Source organism: Sabethes cyaneus, chromosome 1, assembly GCF_943734655.1.
Source record: "Sabethes cyaneus chromosome 1, idSabCyanKW18_F2, whole genome shotgun sequence".
Classification (NCBI taxonomy): domain Eukaryota; kingdom Metazoa; phylum Arthropoda; class Insecta; order Diptera; family Culicidae; genus Sabethes; species Sabethes cyaneus.
The window spans coordinates 110,198,908-110,221,464 of record NC_071353.1 but is presented as its reverse complement, the minus strand read 5'-3'; the positions used below and the strand labels follow the sequence as shown (position 1 = coordinate 110,221,464).

General features: G+C 41.8%; 1 protein-coding gene across 1 annotated transcript; it reads left to right on the top strand.

Annotated features, from left to right (window-relative positions):
- The first annotated feature begins 998 nt into the window (after positions 1-998).
- LOC128745384 (exportin-6-A) lies at positions 999-21,609 on the top strand. Its single transcript, XM_053842449.1, has 5 exons — positions 999-1,442; positions 11,934-12,347; positions 17,744-18,592; positions 18,664-20,514; positions 20,633-21,609. The coding sequence occupies exons 1-5, from the start codon at positions 1,440-1,442 to the stop codon at positions 20,708-20,710; spliced, it is 3,195 nt and encodes a 1,064-aa protein (XP_053698424.1). The 5' UTR covers positions 999-1,439; the 3' UTR covers positions 20,711-21,609.
- Positions 21,610-22,557: the final 948 nt, after the last annotated feature.

Below are 22,557 nucleotides of genomic sequence, written 5' to 3'. Positions count from 1 at the left end.
TAGTGATTGAAAAAGAATGTTACAATAGAAATCATATAATTGCTACATCTTTTATGAGTCGATCGGTATCTAAACCATGAAAATCCATTCATAACTGGCACAGCTATTAGCGTTCAAAATCTTTCATTCTTCGTGACGCTGTGTTGAATCCAAATTTTGTATTGACACCCTGCGGTAAGACGTAGTTCTACGTCAAACAGGCAAAGCCTTGGCTAGACTTAATGCTTCGACAGATTTCGCAGTCGGTTAATTAAGTACAGGAACACTATGGGACTAGTGCAACAATATCCTATTTAGGCTAGCATCGTATAACTCGTGCTGGGCGACTAAAAAAACGTTTTATTTCCATTAAAGTTTTTTGAAAAAATAATCTATCAATTAGAATTAAAAAGATTTTTTTGGTGCCAATTTTATTTATTTATTTATTTGAAGAATTTATTTTATTGCGGATGTTATTTAAAAATCATCGTCCTTCAAAGGCGACGGTTCTTTTATATATATGTAAACATTTATTTATTTATTTATTTATTTATTTATTTACAAATCGACAATAATACATAAACATAGATACACCCACTACTAAAATATATCGTATATGTATCTAAGTCGTGGATACACCTAATTAGTACCCTGAGATTAGTATCTAGTCGTTTTCATTCAACTTTCGTTGTCCGGTGTGCGTGTTTTGTGCGTTTTCCTTTTCGCCTTTCCGCTTTCCCCTTTCCCATCACATTTTCCATCAATGATACCATTCAAGAAGTCGACCGAATGACGATGATGACGTCTTCTGATTCATCATATACAAACACATCTATAATTATCTGCACATGTTTTGATGCTCTCTCTCTCAGCAGCAGTATGCTATATATCCTCGCAGCTCGCTAGTCGCTACGCGCTGGTCCTCACTCACTCACTGTCAAAATCGAGACGTATAGATGAGCGTGTGTATTCAACGCAGGGGCAGGTTTAGTGTGTTAGTAGAATTTGCGGTGTGCAGACGTCAATGTCGTCGATTGGCAGTGCGGAATCGCCAGAGTTTGAACTGTTAGTGATAAAGTGAAAAACGAAAATCTTTATCTTTGGCGAAACACGCAATTTCGTCCGGATAAGTAAGGAGTGGCCGGACATTTTTCTCATGCGGTATCCAACATTGTGCTGCTTTCCGAGACCGTTTTGTCCCTAGTTGGAACGTTCTGGAACCGTTCCAACCTCCAGCTGAGGAGAAAATTTTTCCTTCGACGGAAGAAGCAAAAGGGGGCGTTTACGTGGTTACTGAATTTAACTTGTCGGACCATCCGTGAAAATTCGGTGCCGATTTGGCTGATGATCATTGCTGTAATTGGAAAAAAACCTGCCTAGTTTGTCTGATAGCGAAAAACAGGTCTATCATTTTCGTCTTGCATTCGGAACTGGTTGGATAGAAAACCTGAAAAATTAAAATGGTGAGTAGCCATTGCTTTTATTCGTCGTCTGGGAAATCTCGTCGTAGATGGATTGATGCGTGAGCAGTGCTGCAAGTCTGAACAGTAGAACCGTTTTTATTCAAATAAGATAAAAATTTCAATATTTATTTATAATATGAAAATTTCGTGGTTAATTTATGATTCATTCAATGTAAATATTTCTATTTAGAATGAATAATGAATTTACAGGGAATATACTTAATGATCGGGACAGGCAAAATTCTGACTAAACTCAACTATAACTTCTACAAAATAGACATTTTAAGCTAATACTGACTGCGTTCCCTAGTTTTTGACGTAAGACTACGTCTTACGGTAAGGTTTGGCTAGATAGGGTGTCATTCCAAAAAATCGAAAAGGTCAGGTTTTAAAACATCTATGCGTTGGTCCAAATAAAGAACGCAATTAAATCGTAAGTGTAGACTATTGAGCCTCCCAGTCGGCCTCGAGGTATGGTGCTGGCTTAATAAGCCAGTCGTATGTTCGCATCACGGCTGGGAGAGGCTGTTGAAATCAACAGGATCGTAGAAACTGACCCTGCAATTGTCCTGTATTCTAACAACTGGCTGCGAAGTCTGTCGTATAAAAAACAAGGTCAAGTTTCGATAACGGAATGTAGCACCTAGCCTTTGCTTTGCTTTAGACTATTGAAAAATTGAAAATAATGAAGCATCGTCCACAACTAGAAATCCTCGCATCCTGATTGGTTGGAAGTTTTGCAGAAACTTGACAGCCGCTCCCCCTCCCAACAGGTCGAAAATTCTTTACGATTACGACGTTTAAACCTATACCAATTTGATATCTGTGCTTGGGAAGTACACTAGAAGGAAAAACCACCCCTCTTCAACCGATGTTATCGTTTGAACATTTAACCTAGTCCAATTTGATGTCCTGAAAGTAAACAATTTTGTTAAAGTATGTATTGTTAAAATTTTCGTTTGTTCTAAGACGCTCCAAAAAGTATGTATTGTTACCGATCACTTTTAAATTGATCGGCACAATGAAGTAGTTGGTTCAATTTATGTAAACCAACGCACTACGCAACGATAACCAAGAGATGAATTATGTTTCGAAGACGTGTCGATTTCTATCTCAAATAGCAAGTAAGATCGCATAACAAACGTTCCAAAGGATTAAATCGGGTTTTCATTCAAACGTATGTTTTTTTACCGGGGTATAACTGGGGGAAAACAAAAACAAACGTAAAATCTAACAACAGCAACAACAAATCGCGCGTCGATGTGTGCGGCAAACGCCGGTAATCTCAATATCGTTATTAAAAATCAGAGAGGTTGTGTAAAAGATACGACCGCATAGGTAACGCAACACCTGTGTAAGTCTCTTTGTAGTCATAGTAGCATGCATGTAAAAATTCGATTGTTCAAGAGTAAATGCTATAGGCAGCATATATAAATGCTACATACGTTGTATGTAACATTTATCAAAGTAATAACATCTACGCAGACGACGAACATATTTTTTCCTATTAAGTCTATGGATGACTGAAACTGCAGCACGATTTAGAACATCTCGGTAAATACTGCGAAAAATAAACACGAACAAGTGCTCAATTATGAATTATGATTCACCAGGAAACTGCGCCCGGTGATTTTTGATTATGTTTATCGGGATAAAGTTGTGCCTCGTGCAGAATATGTCCGAGACCTAGGGGTAGCATTTGACCGCACGCTTACCTTCATTAGACACATCGACAATGTGGTCAATGAGATCTTGAAATTATTTTCACTAGTCAGAAGATTTGGGCGCGATCTAGACGATCCTTATACGATACTATCAATCTACAAAGGTCTCGTCAGGAGCAAACTAGACTTCGCTAGCGTTATTTGGCGTCCGCAGTACATAACGTACATTCAACGAATGGAAGGAATTTAGAAGAGATTTGTCTGATTTGCTCTAAAGAACCTCGAATGAAACGGAGAACCTGTGTTCTTTGGTGGACCTCGATACAGTCCACGTGAGGCACAAGATAGCTGATATCGTGTTCTTCGTAAACATTCTGTCAGTACGAACCGTAAACCAACCTCTTGCTAGTCGATTAACACGGAACGATAGCACAGTCATGCTTCAATGACGGAGAACTTTCGAGCCCCAGCTGCGAACTAGAGACTATTCACAGAACGAACCAACTTCCCGCTTCATGAACGCCTTCAATGCACTCCAACAAGTGATAACCGTGGATATGACGCCCGATTTAATTAGGCGTAGGCTTAGACTATTTTGTGGGGTGTTTTAATATACAAATTTTCCTCACAGTAAAGTAGAAAACAACTCCCCCTATTGCTTAGCTTGATAAAATAAAGCGGATAGCATTTAAATATTCGCCATCATTACAAACCATTTCGCCGAATACCATTTTGCTGAACACTAATTCTCGGTTGACCATAACGCGGAATATAGAGTTTCGCAGAATACCATTTCACGAAAAACCTTACGCGGGATGTACCATTTCACTGAAAATCTTTTCGTAGAAAAAAGTACCATTTCGCATGGGTAACCCAACTGAAGGAAAGCAATAGAGGTCAGTAGATCTAGGAAAATGAATAAACCTATATAGAGGTGATCTCTACGGGGGCTGCCCCCCCGCAGTGGCCGGCGCTTTCGACGGTAGGTCGCCAGCAACACTCGCGGCCTGTGGCCGCCTCGTGCTGAATTATCTAATGTTACTATTGATAGTTTTTGGTGGTCTGTTATTGACTGTTTTTTTTTTTGATATTGTTATTTATTTGTATAATTCATCCGGCAGAAATGTCTTCCTGAATAATGTTGTTGGTTGGGAAAAGCCGCCTTGAAATGCACACATGGCAGTTTTCAAGCCGGCACAAAACCCTAACATCTTTTCATAAAAAGATACTGTGGTTAACAAAACAAAACACTAAATACATAGTTATTTTAAAAACATTACCAAAAGTCTACAGAAAATCAAGACTAAAAATTTAAGGCATGTTCAGTGCGATTGTATACTATAGCCAGTCGACGAATAGGTTCATGCTGACCGTAGTTTGTGCGATGCGCGTTCAACTGAAACAGACGTTAATGGCGTTGTGGACGAAGAGGGCAATGTAGTTGAAGCATCGAAAGAATGGTTGGGCAGTCGTAGCTACCATTGAGAATCTTATGAGTCGTTTGAGCCATGATGTCTTTACGTCGTTGTTCAAGAGATTTAATTCCTATCAGAGCAAAGGTCAGCATAAGAAGGTAAACTGTCATGATTTCTCTATGGTAGAGTACGGCAGATGCTAAGAATAAAGTGCTTCTGTACGCGTTCAATCTGTTTTATCCAGTTGTCGTAGAATGGATCCCATACAGCACAGGCAGTCTCTAAGACTAAGCGCACTAGCGAGCAATAAAGGGCTCGCAGGAAACTTATGAAAGAGTCTAAAATTTCTCGAGCTCGATTAGTTTTTGAGTTACGCAAAAATTTCTGTTTTATTTGTATGAGAGTCCTTATCCCCTACCATAGGGGTGAGGGGTCTCAAACCATAAAAAAAAATTCCTGCCTCCAAAATCCCCCACATGCCAAATTTGGTTCCATTTGCTTGATTAGTTGTCTAGTTATGAGGATATTTGTATTTCATTTGTATAAGAGCCCTCCACTATTGAAGAGGGAGGGGAAATAATTCCCCTCCTAAAGAAGGGAGCGGACTCAATTCACCATAGAAAAAATGGCTTATAAAACCACCCACAAGCTAAATTTGGTTCCATTTGCTTGATTAGTTTTGGAGTTATGAGGAAATTTGTATTTCATTTGTATGGGAGCCCCCCTCCTAAAAAGGTAAGGGGTCCTAATTCATCATAGAAAAAATTCATGCCTCCAAAAACACCCGCATGCCAAATTTGGTTCCATTTGATTAATTAGTTCTCGAGTTATGATGAAATTTGTATTTCATTTGTATAGGAGCCCCCCCTCCTAAAGTGGGGAGGAGTCCTAATTCACCATAGAAAAAAATTCTTGCCTCCAAAAACCTTCGCATGCCAAATTTGGTTTCATTTGCTTGATTAGTTCTCGAGTTATGTAGAAATTTGTGTTTCATTTGTAAGGGAGCCCATCCTCTTAGTGGGGGGAGGGGTCTCTAACCATCATAAGAACCTTCCCTGGCCCCAAAAACACCTATATTTCACGTCGATCGGTTCAGTAGTTTTCGATTCTATAAGGAACATACGGGCAGACAGAAATCCAGTTTTATAGGTATAGACTGCCAGTTTTATAGGTATACACTGCCGATTCTCGAGATGTGCCACATAGCGACAAACACCATCACAGTCCACAAGAGAAGTGACATCGCAGGCCTTAGTACAACATATGCCGGCATCTTTCACACCATTGTCAACAATAACAAATAGAACGCAGGACAAACCGTTGTATGAATGGTGTGATGACGGTATGAGTAGAATAGTTTCGTTTGTGAGGTTAGTGTATGTTTTTATTTATAGACAGAAAGGAGGTTTGATTGGAACAGATGCAAAATACAAGATGGGACCGGCAAACTGAGGTTGGTAGCGGGGATCACTCCATGTACCCTGTGATAGCAGGTATGTTGGTACACGGTAGGGTATGTGTCCCCAACAGCATGTCTATACGTGGTAGTCTCATGTTTTTGTATTCAACGCTGTTCTGAGCTATCCACTGCTTTCCGATCGGTCATCTGGCATCGAGAACCAGGATTCGGTTAATTGTCCTCGGATGCCGGGTCTCTTTCTCTGCCTTGACGCAGCATAAAGGACAAAGATATGTATTTCTTACTGGCGAGCTTTGATTTCATATTCAGTCTTAAGATTGATTAATATTGAAGACTCCCTAATTTCAGTATTTATGACCAGCTTAAGCTGGTTGCATATACAGTGGAACCCCGTTCGTTTGAACAATTCCTCATGCAAACTAACGGGGTTAGTTTTTAATTTGAACCCTAAATATGCTGGAACTGGTGTGAACTGACCGCTCTGATCTTTGTTATTGTTTTGGTGGTTTGATTCATTTGGCACTTGCAAGCAGCTAATATTTCATTTATCGATCGGATTTTTATCATAATCATTGGGAAAACACAATGTGAAACAGATGTAACACGCTAGATTAGTACAAACAAATCGTGTTTATGTGCATTGTCTGCATAAGCAAATGATGTCAGGTTGAGAATGACATTTGAACCATTTTTAATTTGCACGTCGTGCAAACCAGCGGGGTTCAAATTAAACAGTGTTTAGATTAAAAACGGTCAAACGAACGGGGATCCACGGTATTCCAATAATTTTCTCCAAATTATCTGGACTTTCGTGTTTTTTTTTGAAAATTTGTGCTCGTTTTGCTCTCGATTTATTTAAGCTTTTAATTTGCATTTGCTATAGAACCATACTGGATCTTCTTTAATTATTTTAATCAAAATGTTCTAGAATATTTTGGTGGCACTTACTGCTAATCAGGCACTTGGTGCTAATCAATAACGTTTAATTTATCTCTATGCTACTATAATTAGTTGAGATCGGGTCTGGGTTGAGTCAAGTTTTGTCATTTCATCATTATCAGAACCATTTTCTCTCAGCCTTGGACAGACTGGGCTCTAACTGCCCCACCTTGTGCTGCAAACGAAGACGGAAACGGATGTTAGTGTACGTTTTTATTTATATGCATATGAGTTCTTCGTCTACATTATGCGTTTATATATTAAGAAATCTGACAATTCATATAACAGGACGATACATTTGACGCACATCGTCATCAACATAAACAATAATACGACAAAACGAATAGCTATGTAAGTACACTGAGAAAAATTTGTTTGTAAGAAATGTTTCCGATTAATGTAAAACCATATATATTTTGTTTCGCTTACAGCTCTTTGAAAAAGACATGACATAATCACAGACAAACAGACATAACACTCGTTTTCCATACATCGTACCGATTAAACCGTCACTTCAAATTTGGGCTTAGTTGGGAATGTCTCCGTTTTGGTCAAAGTGGCGTTTTTTGACGAAAGAAGGGGAATTCCCCATAAAAATACTTGCTACTTCGAGGGATACCCATATTGCTATTTGATATTTGGGAATGTCGATCATAGATGGTGCTAGTGTTCAGGCTAAATGTGACGTACGATAATTTTTGTTGATTTTTCTTACAAGAGTTATGTCTGTCTGTGATATAATGTTGAAACGTTAGGGTAAGGTTAAATTCCGTTTGTTTTTTCTAACTGATGAGCCGATAAAATCTAAATCTAAAAGGTAAAGATTTGAATGGGAGCCCCTCCTCTTAGTGGGAGGAGGGGCCTCTAACCATCACAAGAACCATGCCTGGCCCCAAAAACCCCTACATGCAAATTTTCACGCCGATCGGCTCAGTAGTTTTCGATCCTATAAGGAACATACGGATCCTTATCCGGAGAAATCCATTTTTATAGGTATAGATTTTTAGTGCGACTGCTTGTATATATTATAATTAGATTTAAGATTGGGTAACGGGCCTAAAGCCTATATTCAGACAAATACAAAATTGTTTTTATACATTCAATCCTCAATAGATTTCTATGTGCATTTAGAGACAATTCAAACCAGCATGTCTTAGAGTACGAAATATCATATCTCGTTTTCAAAACCTATTTACTTACTAAAACACTACTATCTACGCAAGAAAACGATATCCGAGACCAAAGCCAAGCTGTATAAGTATTACCCGGACTCTGCACCGTCGATTGAAACGATTCATAAGTGGTTTACCGAGTTTCGCTGTGGCCGTACGAGCACAGTTGATGCTGAACGATCTGGGCGCCCAAACGAGGTTACTACACCAGAAAACGTCGAAAAAATCCATGATATGATGTTGAATGAACCCAAAGTGAAATTGAGAGAGATAGCTAATGCTGTAGGCATATCACTGGAACGCGTGGGCAATAGCGTTCACTCAGTTTTGGACATGAAGAAGTTCTGCGCGCGATGGGTGCCGCGTTTGCTCACAGTGGACCAAAAACGAATTCGTGTCACGATTTCCCAGCAGAATTTGGCATTATTTTCGCGTGAGCCGACCGAGTTTTTGCGCCAATTCATAACCGTGGATGAAACCTGGATCCATTACTACTAACACTCCTGAGTTAACGCAACAGGCAAAACAGTGGGTTTTGCCGGGCCAAAGTGCTCCGAAGCGTTCAAAAACGCATCAATGGGCCGGAAAGGTTATGGTCTCCGTATTTTGGGTCGCTCATGGCATACCGTATACACCGTATACACCAGACCTGGCCCCCAGCGACTATTACTTGCTTCTTAACTTGAAGAGATGGCTCACCGGTAAGCGTTTTTACTCAAATGAGGAGCTCATAGCTGAAACTGAAACGTATTTTGGAGACCTTCCGATCGAGTACTTTTCGGACGGTATCAAAAAGTTAGAAAATCGTTGGAATCGTTGGGATTTTCAGGTACTTATCGGAATACCTAGTATCTGATGGCAGTGCCAACGTTGGCGTTCTCGCACAGCGACTGTTGTTTGAGTCTTGGCTTGAGTGGAAATTTGAAATGATCGTTTTTGTTGGCGATGGAACGATGCTCCTGTGTGTTAGGGTGCCGCCAGAGTAAACGCGACGCGCCGCGACTTCGCTCACATTCGTTTAAATAGTAGAATCAATATATATAGAATGCCAGTGTCGCTGTTTTCCTACAGGACTCATTGTGGTAAACATGATGCTAACAATCTGTATCAGGTCTGTGCATCGCCCGGGAACTTCATTGTCAAAGTTGCTCATTGTTATTTATCTGTTCTTTATCTGTGCGCTGGTTGGTGCTGTCATCAGTACGCTCTCCGCTGTGTTTTTATGCCAGTGATATGGTTTTAAACGTCCTTTTTCTTTTCGTCTGGATGAACAGAATCCCAAAACTGCGCCCTTTTGCACCGATTTTTTCAGAAATTTGAAGCAAGCGAAGTTTCCAATCACATTACTTGGCAGCCATAGTTGAAAATTTAAACTGGCTGTCAAAGTTTGACAATGAGATTCCCCTTTTGATGAATCTCAGGCACACACACATTTGCATATATAATGTAATGTAAATCTGAACATGCGTGATGTTTACCACGCGCACTGCAGCGACACTGGCATTCTATATATATTGATTAGGGTAACCAACGTATTTTGGACCCCCTCAACAGCTGTACATAATTTGGACACTTACAGCAAAATCAAATGGAAGTGTCCAAATTATGTACAGCTGCTGAAGGGGTCCAAAATAGGTTGGTTACCCTATACTGTTTAAATACGCTTTCGCGCTTACTCTGCACGAAGCCTTAGTCTGGGATGAAGTCTTTATTCACTTCCCTGCAGTATTTGACAAAAGCTGCAACTTCTTGAGTTCGAACCTCAGGAACGTCATCAAGAAAGTAGGCCGCCGCTACGATAATGCCGGATTTTCCCTTGGCGGATGGTACCTCAACCAGGGCCCGGCATCGTCGAAACAAATAAATGAAACTGACTTCCTCTTACCTTCGCTTCATACATGAAGTGACTTGCTTCATTTGTTGAACAGAACGTTTCAAGCAAGCTTCAGTTAAAGTTGTCTGTTTCAATTGACGACGGCAGAAAGTCAGGTACGATTTGTCGACATTGACTAGAATAACTACAATATGCGTTCCATTGCAGGAAATATTACTCAAATTCAATTCATTTGCATTGAAAGTTGCTGGCCTTCTTCTGAATATTTGACAGAAAAGTACAAATGAAAAGTTAAAACAGATAGTCATGATGAAGTGAAACCCGTTTCACTGACGCTGACATAAGCCAGTTGGAAACCGAAGCGGTGCTGCTTCTGTTGAAACCGAAGCTTCACTGCTTCATTGTTAAGTGACGCTATGCAATTGAAGGTGACGTCGGGCCCTGACCTCAACTCCCATCACGACGGTGTCACCGGCGTCAAGCTAAGAACCAGCTAACTGGCACCCTTATCTCATTTGCTTTGCGTTGACGAGAGCTAACATCAGGCGGGCTCAGGAATCGTGGGCCCCACTGACAGCTGAAGAGCAAACTTGTGTGAAGAGTGGCGAATATATGCTTTCTCGTTTACGCTAACGCTAACATGTTGGCATCGAAAACATGGCTGCCTGCCAGCTACTTGCTAAGAACCAAAATACCCAAAAACTAACCGGTTCGCTAAATTCAGGGTTGGCAAGAATTTTGATTATCCACACTCTTAAATGATTCTACCCGTAAATAGGACGGATTTAGCTAAAGCTAGGTTGAAACTACTCAAAATGCCCTTAAAGTGTACAAAACAATCTCAAATTTTGGGTTAAAAGTTCAACCAATTTTGGCTACTTGCTACCGATAAATGAATTATTCTCTTTGACAAATAACGCACTTTCAAGTTCCTACTACCAATTTTATGGTTGAAAAAATACTCCAAATCTAAGTTTGTACACTTTAAGAGCATTTTGAGTAGTTTCAGCCTAGCTTTAGCTAGCTAGCTGTCAAATTTTAACCAAAAAGTTAAAAATTTCGCGAAATGGTTCACAGCCTGATTATACTGTTATTTGTCACAAAGAATAATTCAATTATCGGTAGCAAGCAGCAAATAAACCGGTTCAGCTGATTGCCGTCAATGGATCATTGTAGGTAGCTTTTACTAGTGCTTACCGCTAGATGGACACTATGGGATTGTCAAGTTTTAACTAAAAAGATAAAAATTTCGCGAAATGGTTCACAGCCCAAATGAAATTTTCTGGTAGCAAAGGTTCATTCTCCTGATGCTGATGGAACTAACAATTTGTAAAACTTTTCAGCAACACTGCTCAAAGCTAGTGAGCTGCAGGCTGCAGCACTTGCAGACGGTGAGCTAGAAAAAAAACAAGTCGCAAAGTGGACCCTTCTTCTTATTGTGTGCTGTTATCTCGCTTCTCGCGATTCATACGCACACACATACACATGTTAATCCGTTCTCTGTCTGCATATACTTTAATACATATGAATGAATAAAATGAATGAAGTACTGGCAAGGAAACGAAGGAAACACTATACTAAACGTATTTTTGTTTATTTTTTCAACGAACGAGTGAGCTATCGAGAAATCTGGTTTTTTAATTGATAAAAGCATTGTTTCGTACTGTTGGCGGCACATTATCAATCCGGGGAGTATCTTCAGCAGAGTTGAAATTTATAAAAATTGTACACCGACTGACGAGACACTAATTGGCTGCGAGTAAATCGAAAACTGCACATCGATGAGCTGCGGGCCAAGGTTTCCTGTTTGTCAACGTTTGTTTAGTCTTCAGTGAGTTTTACTGCGGCGACGGGCTGTCGCTGAAAGCGAACGCGGAATGTGTAGTAATGAATAGCTCAATGATAATATATGTATGTATGTTGCGTAGAATTATGTCATGCGGGAATGATTCACTGAATAATAACTCTGTTTATATTTCTCATTGGTCAATTCAATTGATGGTTTAGCTGGAATGCGTATATAATAATTTTTCTACTTTTTTTTCAGAGCGCTTTAGCTCCCGATGTCAACCATCACCAGATCGACATGCTGTCGATCGAGACGCTAGTAAATGAGTTCTACCATCCAGCAACAACAAATGCGCGGAAGCATTCGATCGAAGGTCATCTGCAGCAGTTTCAGCGAGCGCCTCACGCTTGGGCCGTGTGTTTACAAAATTTGCATCACTTCAACAATCAGTATTTCTGGTTTTTCAATGTCTCTACCGTGGAGGTGACTATCAGCCAGCGATGGCTTACGTTGGACGAAACCGGCCGCGGTCAGATTAGGGACTCGTTGTGGTCGACCTTTGCCAGTTTCTCCCAGGACATTCCGGGCTTACAGCGGGACAAGGTTGCCCAGCTGGTGGCACTGGTTGGAAAGCGACAATTTCCGGATGATCATCCCGATTATATGAATCAGGTGAGTTGATGTAAGGTGGTTCTAAAAAGTCTGTAATCAAATTTTGAGCGTTGTCACAGGTTGTCACACTGGCAACAGCTGTCTATAAATTTGCTAGATGATGGTTCTGAGTATAGTTTTCAGGCATGCAAGAACATTTTGCCCAAAGTGAACACAGAAAAAAAGTTATAAGCAATGGAATTTGAACGTAATAATGTGATTGCTCTATATATAGTTGTAAGCTCTAAAACATCTCGATGTGAATAACGTTTTGGCTTATCGTACCAAAACTCTTTATAATGGCATTGGTAGCATCGCAAAATACCTGCAGGGGTCATCAAAAGACGTTATCTGAGATGGTTCGAAAATGAAGAAGAAGAAGAAGTGACAATATCCGACCGCAGCATCCGACGAATATTGAAAAATGAGTTCAAGGTCTAGCCTTACAACTTCCAAAAGGCACATGATCTTACACCGAAGCAGTAACAAGTTAAACTTGAGAAATTGAAGGACACTTTTCGAACATCGTATTTTTTACGAGAAAAGTTTTCCAATTTAGCGATTCGTATACTCTCGAAACGACAGGGTTTATTATGTCGAACGATTATACGTGAATTTGAGCTATCGATTGGTCATCATGAGGACCTACCATAAACAATGATTTGGGCTGCTGTAACCGCAGCTGGGCACTCTCCCATGCGCTTTAATTGAGCCTTGCGTCAAAGTAAATACGATATATTTTGTCGGAAAAGCGTTCTGGAGGCTGCGGAAAATCGTTGAAGCCGTGAGTAGACAAACAGTTCGGTCACAGACCATGGACGTTTTAACAAGACTCGGTACCGTCTCATAAAGCACGAGTGAAATGGCTGAAAAACAACGTTTCGAACTTTTTTTTCGATCACATAATGGCGCTCAAATTCACCACAAGCAAATCCAGCGGTTTATTCTCAGTTAAACAATACTAATGATTATAACTTCATTCGGGGGTAGTCTATGTCGTGAATACATAGGATTTACGTGAATCGACCTCTTGTTTCCCGAATTCGTTACTGCAGCCGTAGAACTAAAATCGGAGAGTACGTTACTTGTGTCACTTGTCTTACTGGATTTAAGGACTAACAGTTAGAGTATGACTGCTGCATTGACTCCAATGCTGTTTTGATCATTTAACGCCAAGTTTCTGTTAGATGTACAATCCTAGTGCAACCGTTACTAACAGTAACAGATAGACACTCGCTATCAATTTTATTAGGTTATGAGCTCAGCACTTAGCCGGAAGAAAAATCTAGCAGCAATATAAGTGCATTGCGTAACACGTGAAAATGAGCAACGAAAAACTGTGGCTGTTCGACGGAACGAATTTTGGAAACTGGAAGTTTCGCATCGAGACGCTGATGTAGGCTAAAAATTTGTTGGACTGTCTGGAGAAAGCGATTGCTGATGAGGAGTACGCGATGGATCTGAAGACACAGCGGCTGTCAAGACGGAGAAGAAGAAGAAACTGGACGAGCGAATTGCTAAAGGCCGGAAGTGCAAAAATTTGTTAATCCACCGAATAGGAGAGGATCAGCTGGATTAGCTGAAGGACAAGCGGACGGCGAAAGAAGCGTGGGACGCTTTGAAGAACTCATTCGAGCGCGTTGGTATTGCTGGCAAGTTGTTCCTGACGATACGGTTCCAGCGGCTTAAGTTGAATGAAGGCGAAAATGTCAAACCGTTCCTGCTACAGTTCGAAAAAGTGCTACGTGAAATGAAGGCTGCCGGAGTGAAAATTGACGAGGAAGATGTCGTTTGCCAATTTTTGCTGGCGCTGCCGGAGTCTTATAACGCGTTGATTACGACTTTGGAAACCATTCAACCGGAGCAGCTTACTTTGGAATATGTCAAAAAGCGGCTAATGGACGAGTCAGTAAAAAGTGCTAATCAAACGGATTCTACAGAAGATAATGTAGGCGAAACGGCTTTTGCTGGGAAGAAATCCGGACTGAAGTGTTTTGAATGCGGCCGATTCGGACACAAGCGAGTTGACTGTCATGATCATCGATCGACGAGGGAGAAGGAACGCGAAACAAGTGTATGGCAAAAGAGAAAAATGAACCGAAAGTCTAAAGGTAACGTACACGCCGCGTATGACAGTGACACTTTGTTTATTGCTACCACGGGTGTGAGTGCATTCTCTACATCAGTTGAAACGTCAAGCAAGCGAATTGCATGGTTTTTAGATTCTGGTGCAACAGATCATACAGTCAGAGACAAGTTTTTATTCGACGAGCTGCACCCACGAAAAGTGTACATTTCTGTTGCCAAATCTGGCCAAGTTATTGTGGCCAGGTTTGCAGGCACAATCCGTGTCAACATGCTGATCGATGGAAAAAGGAAACCATCGGTGGTAAAGGATGTTTTGTTCGTGCCTGAGTTGCAATGTAATTTATTTTCTGTTCGTCGGGTCGAAGACAGCGGTATGACCGTGAAGATTGCTGGAGGAAAAGTGACAATTCGGAAGGCTGAGCGGCTTGTTTGCGTCGGATACAGAAAAGGCCAATTGTATACTCTTGACGTGTATTCTCGTGATGATACGGGATCAGCAGATGTTTGCGCTATGGCAGCGAAAGTCGACAGCTTCGATTTATGTCATCGAAGGTATGACCATCTAGGAGAGGTCAATCTGAAGAATCCTTGGAAGTACGATATGATTGAGACGGCGGTGAAAATTCGAGAGTGGCCCGATCGATGTATATGTGAAGTGTGCCTGGCAGGTAAACAGACGAGACAACCGTTTAATGATGTTGTAGAGAGCCGATCATCTCGACCACTAGAACTCATCCACTCTGACGTATGTGGAGCGTTCACTCTGACTACGTGGAATAGTTTATGGACGATTACAACCATTTTACGATGGTCTATTTGCTTGCATCGAAAGATGAAGGGCAAGAAAAATTTGAACAGTATTGTGCACAGGCAACGTCATTCTTCGGCACAAAGGTATCGAGACTCAGGTGCAATAACGGTGGGGAGTATACCAGCAAATCGTTCAAAAAGTATTGCCGCACTGAGGGAATCCGTGTGGAGACTACTGTTCCGTATAGTCCGCAACAGAACGGAGTTGCCGAGTGATTAAATTGCACTCTGTTGGATAAGTCTCGCTACTAGATGCTGTTACTAGATGCTGGTTTACCGAAATCATTGTGGGGTGAAGCCGTACTCACTGCTGCTTATATCCTGAATAGAAGCCTGACTGCTGGTCTAGAGGAAATCGTATTTTTATCCGAAATTGGATCCAAGAAGTGAGAAGAACGTTATGGTCGGATATGTTACAAATGGCTACAGGATTTGGAATCCTATGAAGAAGACTACTTTTACATCTCGTGATGTTGTTTTTGACGAGAACAAGAAGGCAGTGCAGAATCAGGAACCGGGAAAGGCGATGTATGATTCAAACGAAGGTGAAATTGATCTGGAGAAGGATGATTTGTCCGCGCCGACTGGAATAACAGAAGCTGAACTATCCGAAAATAGTGATTCTGATGATACAGAATGGGATAGACGATGCTTTAATGGCTTTTGCGTTGAATGCGGAAGCGTTCGTAGATGATCTTCCGTCAACAATCGATGGGCTGAGAAAGCGAGCAGACTGAGTTTACTGGAAGGCGGCCATCGAGAGTAAGCTGGAATCGCTCAGGAAAAATCAGACATGGGAACTTGTACCCAAACCTGCAGGAAAGCATCTTGTGGACTGCAAGTGGGTCTTCAAGATGAAGTACAACGATGCCGGAAATGTGGATCGCTACAAGGACCGGCGAGTGGCAAAAGGCTACTCATAACGAAAAGGGTTCGATTTCGACGAGGCGTACGCACCCGTAGCCAGAATTACTACCGTTAGAACGCTTCTGGCGGTGACGAACAAGAAAGAATACCATATGCACCAGATGGATGTTCGGACTGCCTTCCTCAACGCCGCGGCGTGCTGAAAGAGGAAATATATATGCGACAACCTCAAGGTCATGAAGGTGTCAATTCGGATCTCGTTTGTCGTCTCAGGAAATCATTGTACGGCTTGAAGCAAGCCCCGAGAAGCTGAAATGATCAATTTCATCTATTCGTGACGAAGCTTGGATTCAAGCGGTCTAATGTGGATAGCTGTCTCTATCAGATGAATTGGCAGGGATCTATTATCTACATACTTTTATATGTCGATAACATTATTGTTGTCTCAGATCGAATCGATCTGGTAACCAAGTTGAAAAGGCAACTATCAAAACAATTTGAGATGTCTGATATGGGTGAGTTGAAACTCTTCCTTGTTTTGAAGGTGGATCGAGATTTCAGCGGAGGTACTGTAAAGATTAACGAACCTAAATACATAACTGATTTATTGCAAAGGTTCGGCATGACTGAATGCAAACCAGTTGCGACCCAATTTAAAATTGGAAACTGAAAATCAACCGGAAACTACGAAGAAACCGTACAGGGAGCTTATCGGCTGTTTGACGTACCTGGCACTTGCGTCACGACCAGACATAAACATTGCTGTGAACTTCTTTAGTAAATTCCAATCGGCACCAACGAATGTTCATTGGAACCACCTGAAGCGTATACTACGGTATTTGAAAGGGACCGTAACTATGGGATTAATCTACGATAAGCGCAGTGAAGAACAACCACTAGTTGGCTACGCAGATGCTGACTGGAGCAACGACAAAGAAGATCGACGATCCGTTTCCGGAAATGTATTCCAGGTTTATGGAGCTACTGTCTCATGGATGACTCGGAAGCAACTCTCTGCTGTTTCACTCTCGTCGACTGAAGCGGAGTACATCTCTCTGAGTCAAGCTGCTTGTGATGCGATCTGGCTCAAAAATCTACTCATCGATCTTGGAGTCACGTTTCACAACCCTATACCATTATTCGAAGACAACCAATCTTGTATCCAGGTCACAGAGGAGCCAAGGGATCATAAGCGGATGAAACACATCGACATCTGGTACAACTTTATACGGGAGAAGGTTCAGGAGGGTCTCTTGAAAGTATTCTACCTACCTACGACGGATCAACTTGCAGATATCTTTACAAAAGGAGTGGCACGAGGAGCTTTCGAACACTTGTGGAACAAACTCGGATTATTGGGTTGAGCGGAGGTGTTAGATGTACAACCCTAGTGCAACCGTTACTAACAGTAACAGATAGACACTCGTTGTGTTACTCCTGAATACGTTATAAACCATTGTAAGCATTTATTATATCTTCTTCTTTAATTAGCTACCTTTCAATAAACACGTGCTAAACTACGTTCTGCTATCTATTTTATTAGTTTCGACTTGACGTCAGCCGTTTTTATATGATGCGATATATATTTATATCAAAAAATTCCCTTAGAACAGAACAGTTGATTGACGGAAACTCTTTCTCTCTCGTTGCAGATAATGGAACTACTTAAAACAAAGTTCACGCTAGGAATCACACTGCTACGGGCCACTTCGGATGAAATTACCAGCACCAAAGCCGACATCACAAGCGAACGACAGAAGTACCTGTCGTACTGCGTGTCCATGTACCTCCCCGCGGTATTCGACGTACTGGAAAAGTATGCCGAACTGTGCATCACACGAACCAGCTGCAAGAATGGATTGAACCTGGCCTATCTGCCGGCACCGTTCGGTGACGATTCCCGCGTAGAGCAGGCCACCCTGGACCTGCTGCTATGCGTACAGCAGATCTTCTCGTGGGCTCCACTCGATAACATCACATCGCCGGACTTCTTTCAAAGTCTGTTTGTGCTAGCCCGCTGGAACGATTCCTACAGTGATGTGTCGGTTTCTGCGCTGACCACGATTTCTGAGTTGTTTTACCGGCAGAAAGCACTACCGTTACCGACAGTCATTGCAACCGGCATTATCGATCTCCTGCAACAATCCGCACTGAAGCTGTCCAATGAACTGTATCAGGACAAGTTGACGGAATTGTTGCGATTGTTTACTGCCCAGCAGTGGGCCAAGTGGAGCAAGGATCCTCACTTCCCTGCCATGAACTATCTGAACTGGCTGTTTCAGTATACCTTTTTCGGTTACGGAGCGTTAGCCTTTACCGAGAGGCTTACGATTTGGAATCCGATCATACGCAGCTCGACATACAGTGAGTCAAATGGGACAGCTTGCAAGCACGTGGACAAATTGTTTGCGCTAGCTGCCGGGACGGTTAAACGGATGCTGTTTCAGCATGATATCGATCAGCAGTTGGAAATGTTAGACAGCGAAGAGCTAGATGATGAGGTAAGATCAAATTTGGATTATTATAAATGTTTTCATCACAAGGTATTGAAAAAAATGATTCTTGCTTACAGAATGAAACTGAACTACAGCATTTTTTGAACCAGTGTATTGATACGATTGCGATGATAGCCGAGGTCGAGCCGGTTCGGGTGTTTGATTGCGTGTTTTCTGAGCTTGTAAATCCTTGTAGTCCGTATAACAAAGTTCTTTCGACGGTTGGAATCCTGCGTCATGAAGCTAGTTTAATAAAACCAGGGCTGGATGAAATGCTGGATGAAGGGCTGGATGACAATGGTCCTAGCGTTATGCGATGCAAATTGCGCGATTTTATATCCCTGTGCCAAATTATCACTCGAATTAGCCCGGTATTGTATGAACGTTCCGAACGAACAAACGTTTCACTGAGATATCTAGTGCAATCGCTGGTCGAACTGGTTGATGTGGTCTCCAGTGCCGTTGGCGATCCATTGGAGTACTTCTTCGACCGGTCTGCGTCGCTGGCTAGTGACCTAGTGGAAGTGATGGCCCAAACGCTCAGCACACTGCGAAGTCTGCTACTCTGTGCGCACATTCCATTCGGCGAGGACGAAATGATGCATTTTGTGGGAAGCATTCCAAGATTTCTGGCGCCTCCAACCAAAGTAAAGCGAGATCAGCTAAAACTGTTGACCAGTGCAACGGCTCAGCTATTGCTCGCTGTTAGTGCCAACCTACGACCGAAATACCTCGTGCAGTTAATCAAACCACTGGTTCACAGTGACTTAGGCCATCTGGATCGAGGAACAGCCTTGACAGTTCGACGGGTTGTTTGCAACTGCTTTGTACTTCCGTGGACTGGATGCTCTAGCGAGGAGCAAAACTTTGAAGGACGTGCTGCCCTTCTACAGGAATATGTTGCATTTATTGCCGGTGATTTGATTAGGATAGATTTAGGACACACTTTTGGCGCTCTCAATTCTTCGTTCGAATATGGTCAAGAGGAGAAAGTTACTTCGGTTGCCACGATCGTGCTGAGTATCCTGCGTGAATTGCTAGATCACTACCAAGAACAGACCAGCTCTGTTAAGCAAATGTTGGCCAGTGCTTACAGACCTGTGATAGAGAAAACCCTTACCATCTACAGTGCTACTAGCAACAAGAATTGCGCTTTGGTTGAACAGATCTTTGACTTTTGCTTGGGCGTCTTCAGGACGCTGCAAATTCAGCTGGGTCAAATGTTTCTGAAAAACATCATTCAACTGCTACTGGAAAAAACCAAAACGGAACAAATTACGGCACAGCGATTTCGTTCACTGGATACTCTGCTAAAAATGTTCCTACTAATAGTGGAACAACCTGGAAACGCATCATTGCTTTCGGATATTGTGGTTTTCTCGATTGAACATGTGCTACCGATGGTTTTCTGCACGGAACATAACAGCAAGAGCGAGCAAAGTGATCATGCGGACTTCAGTCTATCGTTATATCTATTGTTCAACGGCATTTTGCTCCACCGATGGCAGTACTTTTACAAATCAAGTGTCCTGAAGCAAATTTCCCACAGTGTCACCGGTGACATCGTACAGCCATCGTCGGCGCTTGAGCATCCGGAACAATTCGCAGCGATCATGAACGCGTACGGGCAGGCGATAGTGTGTTCAAATGACCCGCACATTACACGGGCCACACTACAATCGCTACAGGCGTTAAATGAACGATGGAAGCTGTATCAGCGGGATTTTTTCCGAACCCAGCTGCTGCAATCGTTCCAGGCGGCCATCATCAAGGCCCTTGTGGCTCCGGAAGGTATTCTGCATTACGAACTGTTCCTGGCCGTGCTGTACAACATGGGCGAGGTGGAGATGAAGCGTTTACATGAGACGTTCACAGGTATCGGTTTTCCGGCCGATTCGCAAAAGGTAGACGAGGTGTGCATGGCAACGGTAAGTTCGCGCTGTGGATAAACTCAATACCATTTGCTTTTGTTTTCATAAAAATTTAAGAAATGTTATCGCACGAACTCAAAGACATGCCTGTTTTTATTTACCTTTATCTTTTCAGGATTATCCCACATTTGCACATCGCATGAACCAGCTCATACAGGATACCAAGTGCAGCCAGCTGAATGGAATCGTGTAACCGGACAAGCCGCAAATCAACGTTTGTGGGCAGAACTTTTTTCTCCTTCTTCTTTCGATTTACTTTTCATAGACATCCATACAAACAAGCACACGGCACCCTTTCTCCAGCTTGCGTATAGGTACTGATTTTTTCCCTTCCGTTGGAAAATCACCATTCCACAGCGGATGCGGAAAAAATCACATCAGAACGCGTGGGGCAGAACTGAAATTCACGATGATTCCATATTATATTGTAAAATTAAACTAACTTCTAGAGGAAACCGGTGTTACGCCAACCTCCGGATAGCATTCAGATAGGATAACTAATTCTTAGGGCGAATCGTATCGCCGTGGTATTCTAAGAGCGTACGTATACTACACAACTATAAATTATACCGAAACAAGATTACTCTGCCGAAAAGAAGAAAAACATCTGCCATACCAGCATAATGGCTGTTAAGTTCAACTTAACTCGAATCCAATAAGCAACAATAGTGTTGAAAAAAATTGAAAGCGTATGTTTTTACAAGTCTATTTTTTTTTAAATCATGTAATAGAGCTTGCTTTACAACTGAGTGACGTACGGAAAGCGAGTCGCTCCTATGAAATCTAAGTCGCAAATTTACCGTTAAGATTTTATTTTATAATCAACCATAGCATGTGATAATGAAAAAGATTAGTTTTTTTTATTAAGGTTCGTGTTAAAATCAAAAAAGCCATCTACTCTATTTGTCGTATATTTTGTGTTCTATTTTGTATTCTATTTTGTATTCTGGTATCTTCTGTTATATACTATAAATGTTTTCTTTTTCGAGTTTTAAGTTTCGATTCCGCTGCAACGGACTAAAGTAAAGTTTATGATGAAAAAAGAAGTAGTATTACAAATATGGTTTCCTATAAAAAAGAATAAGAAAATTGACCGATAATGTTTAATTAAGTATATATATAACTTTTCCATGAAAATAATTTCCAGGAAATTTATAGGACATAATCGCATAGAATAAACGAAATATGCATGAAATATATTCGAGTTCTAGATTTTGTTTACTTGACCAAATTCCAAAAAAGGAGTTTGTTAACAATGGCTTACACAAACTTAAAATCCCCATCAAGTTCGTTCAAAGTTGGCTCTCCACTGGCGTACGAAACTGCGACCTTGAACCCTGATACTTGACCGCAAGGAATTGTATTCATGGAATTTGATGATGCTCGGGTGAATTCAGTGGTATGGCTGCCTCCTATTGACCCCGCTCCTGCTAGTACTCCATCGGTTGGACCTTGCGTTAACTCTGGCATCGGCCCATCATCGGCCAGTCTGATGGTGCTTACTTCTCCAGTCCCTTTAGGACTCTCATCGACTTTGGGCCTAGGGCAGCCCCCTGCAGTTGAAGGACCATGCCTGCCGACTCCTGCCTCCATCTTCAGCCGACCGCTTGTCTCATCAAATGACGTGACACTGGTATGCACCGTTGTTAGTATAATGGATGCCCCCGATCCCCGGCCATAGTCACAGTGCCACAGCTGCCAACGATCTTCAGTCGTCCAAAATACTCTCCACGGCAAGTACAGATTTGCTAACTCTCACACTAACCCGTACCGTACTTCTAGTACGTAATACGCAACTTGATGATCCATCGTCAGTCATTATCGAGCGAAACCTTGCTGGTGCCACATCGAGTGTTGGACTTCGGATATACTACCAGTACCAGAACGTTCGTGGACTTCGGACTAAAATTGACGGCCACCGAATGTGATGCCTATGACGTTGTTATATTGACCGAAACCTGGCTGCACAGTTAATACTGATATAGCCCGGGTGCTTGCCGTATGACCTGCACTGCATTTCTTTTTGGTATAATTGTTATT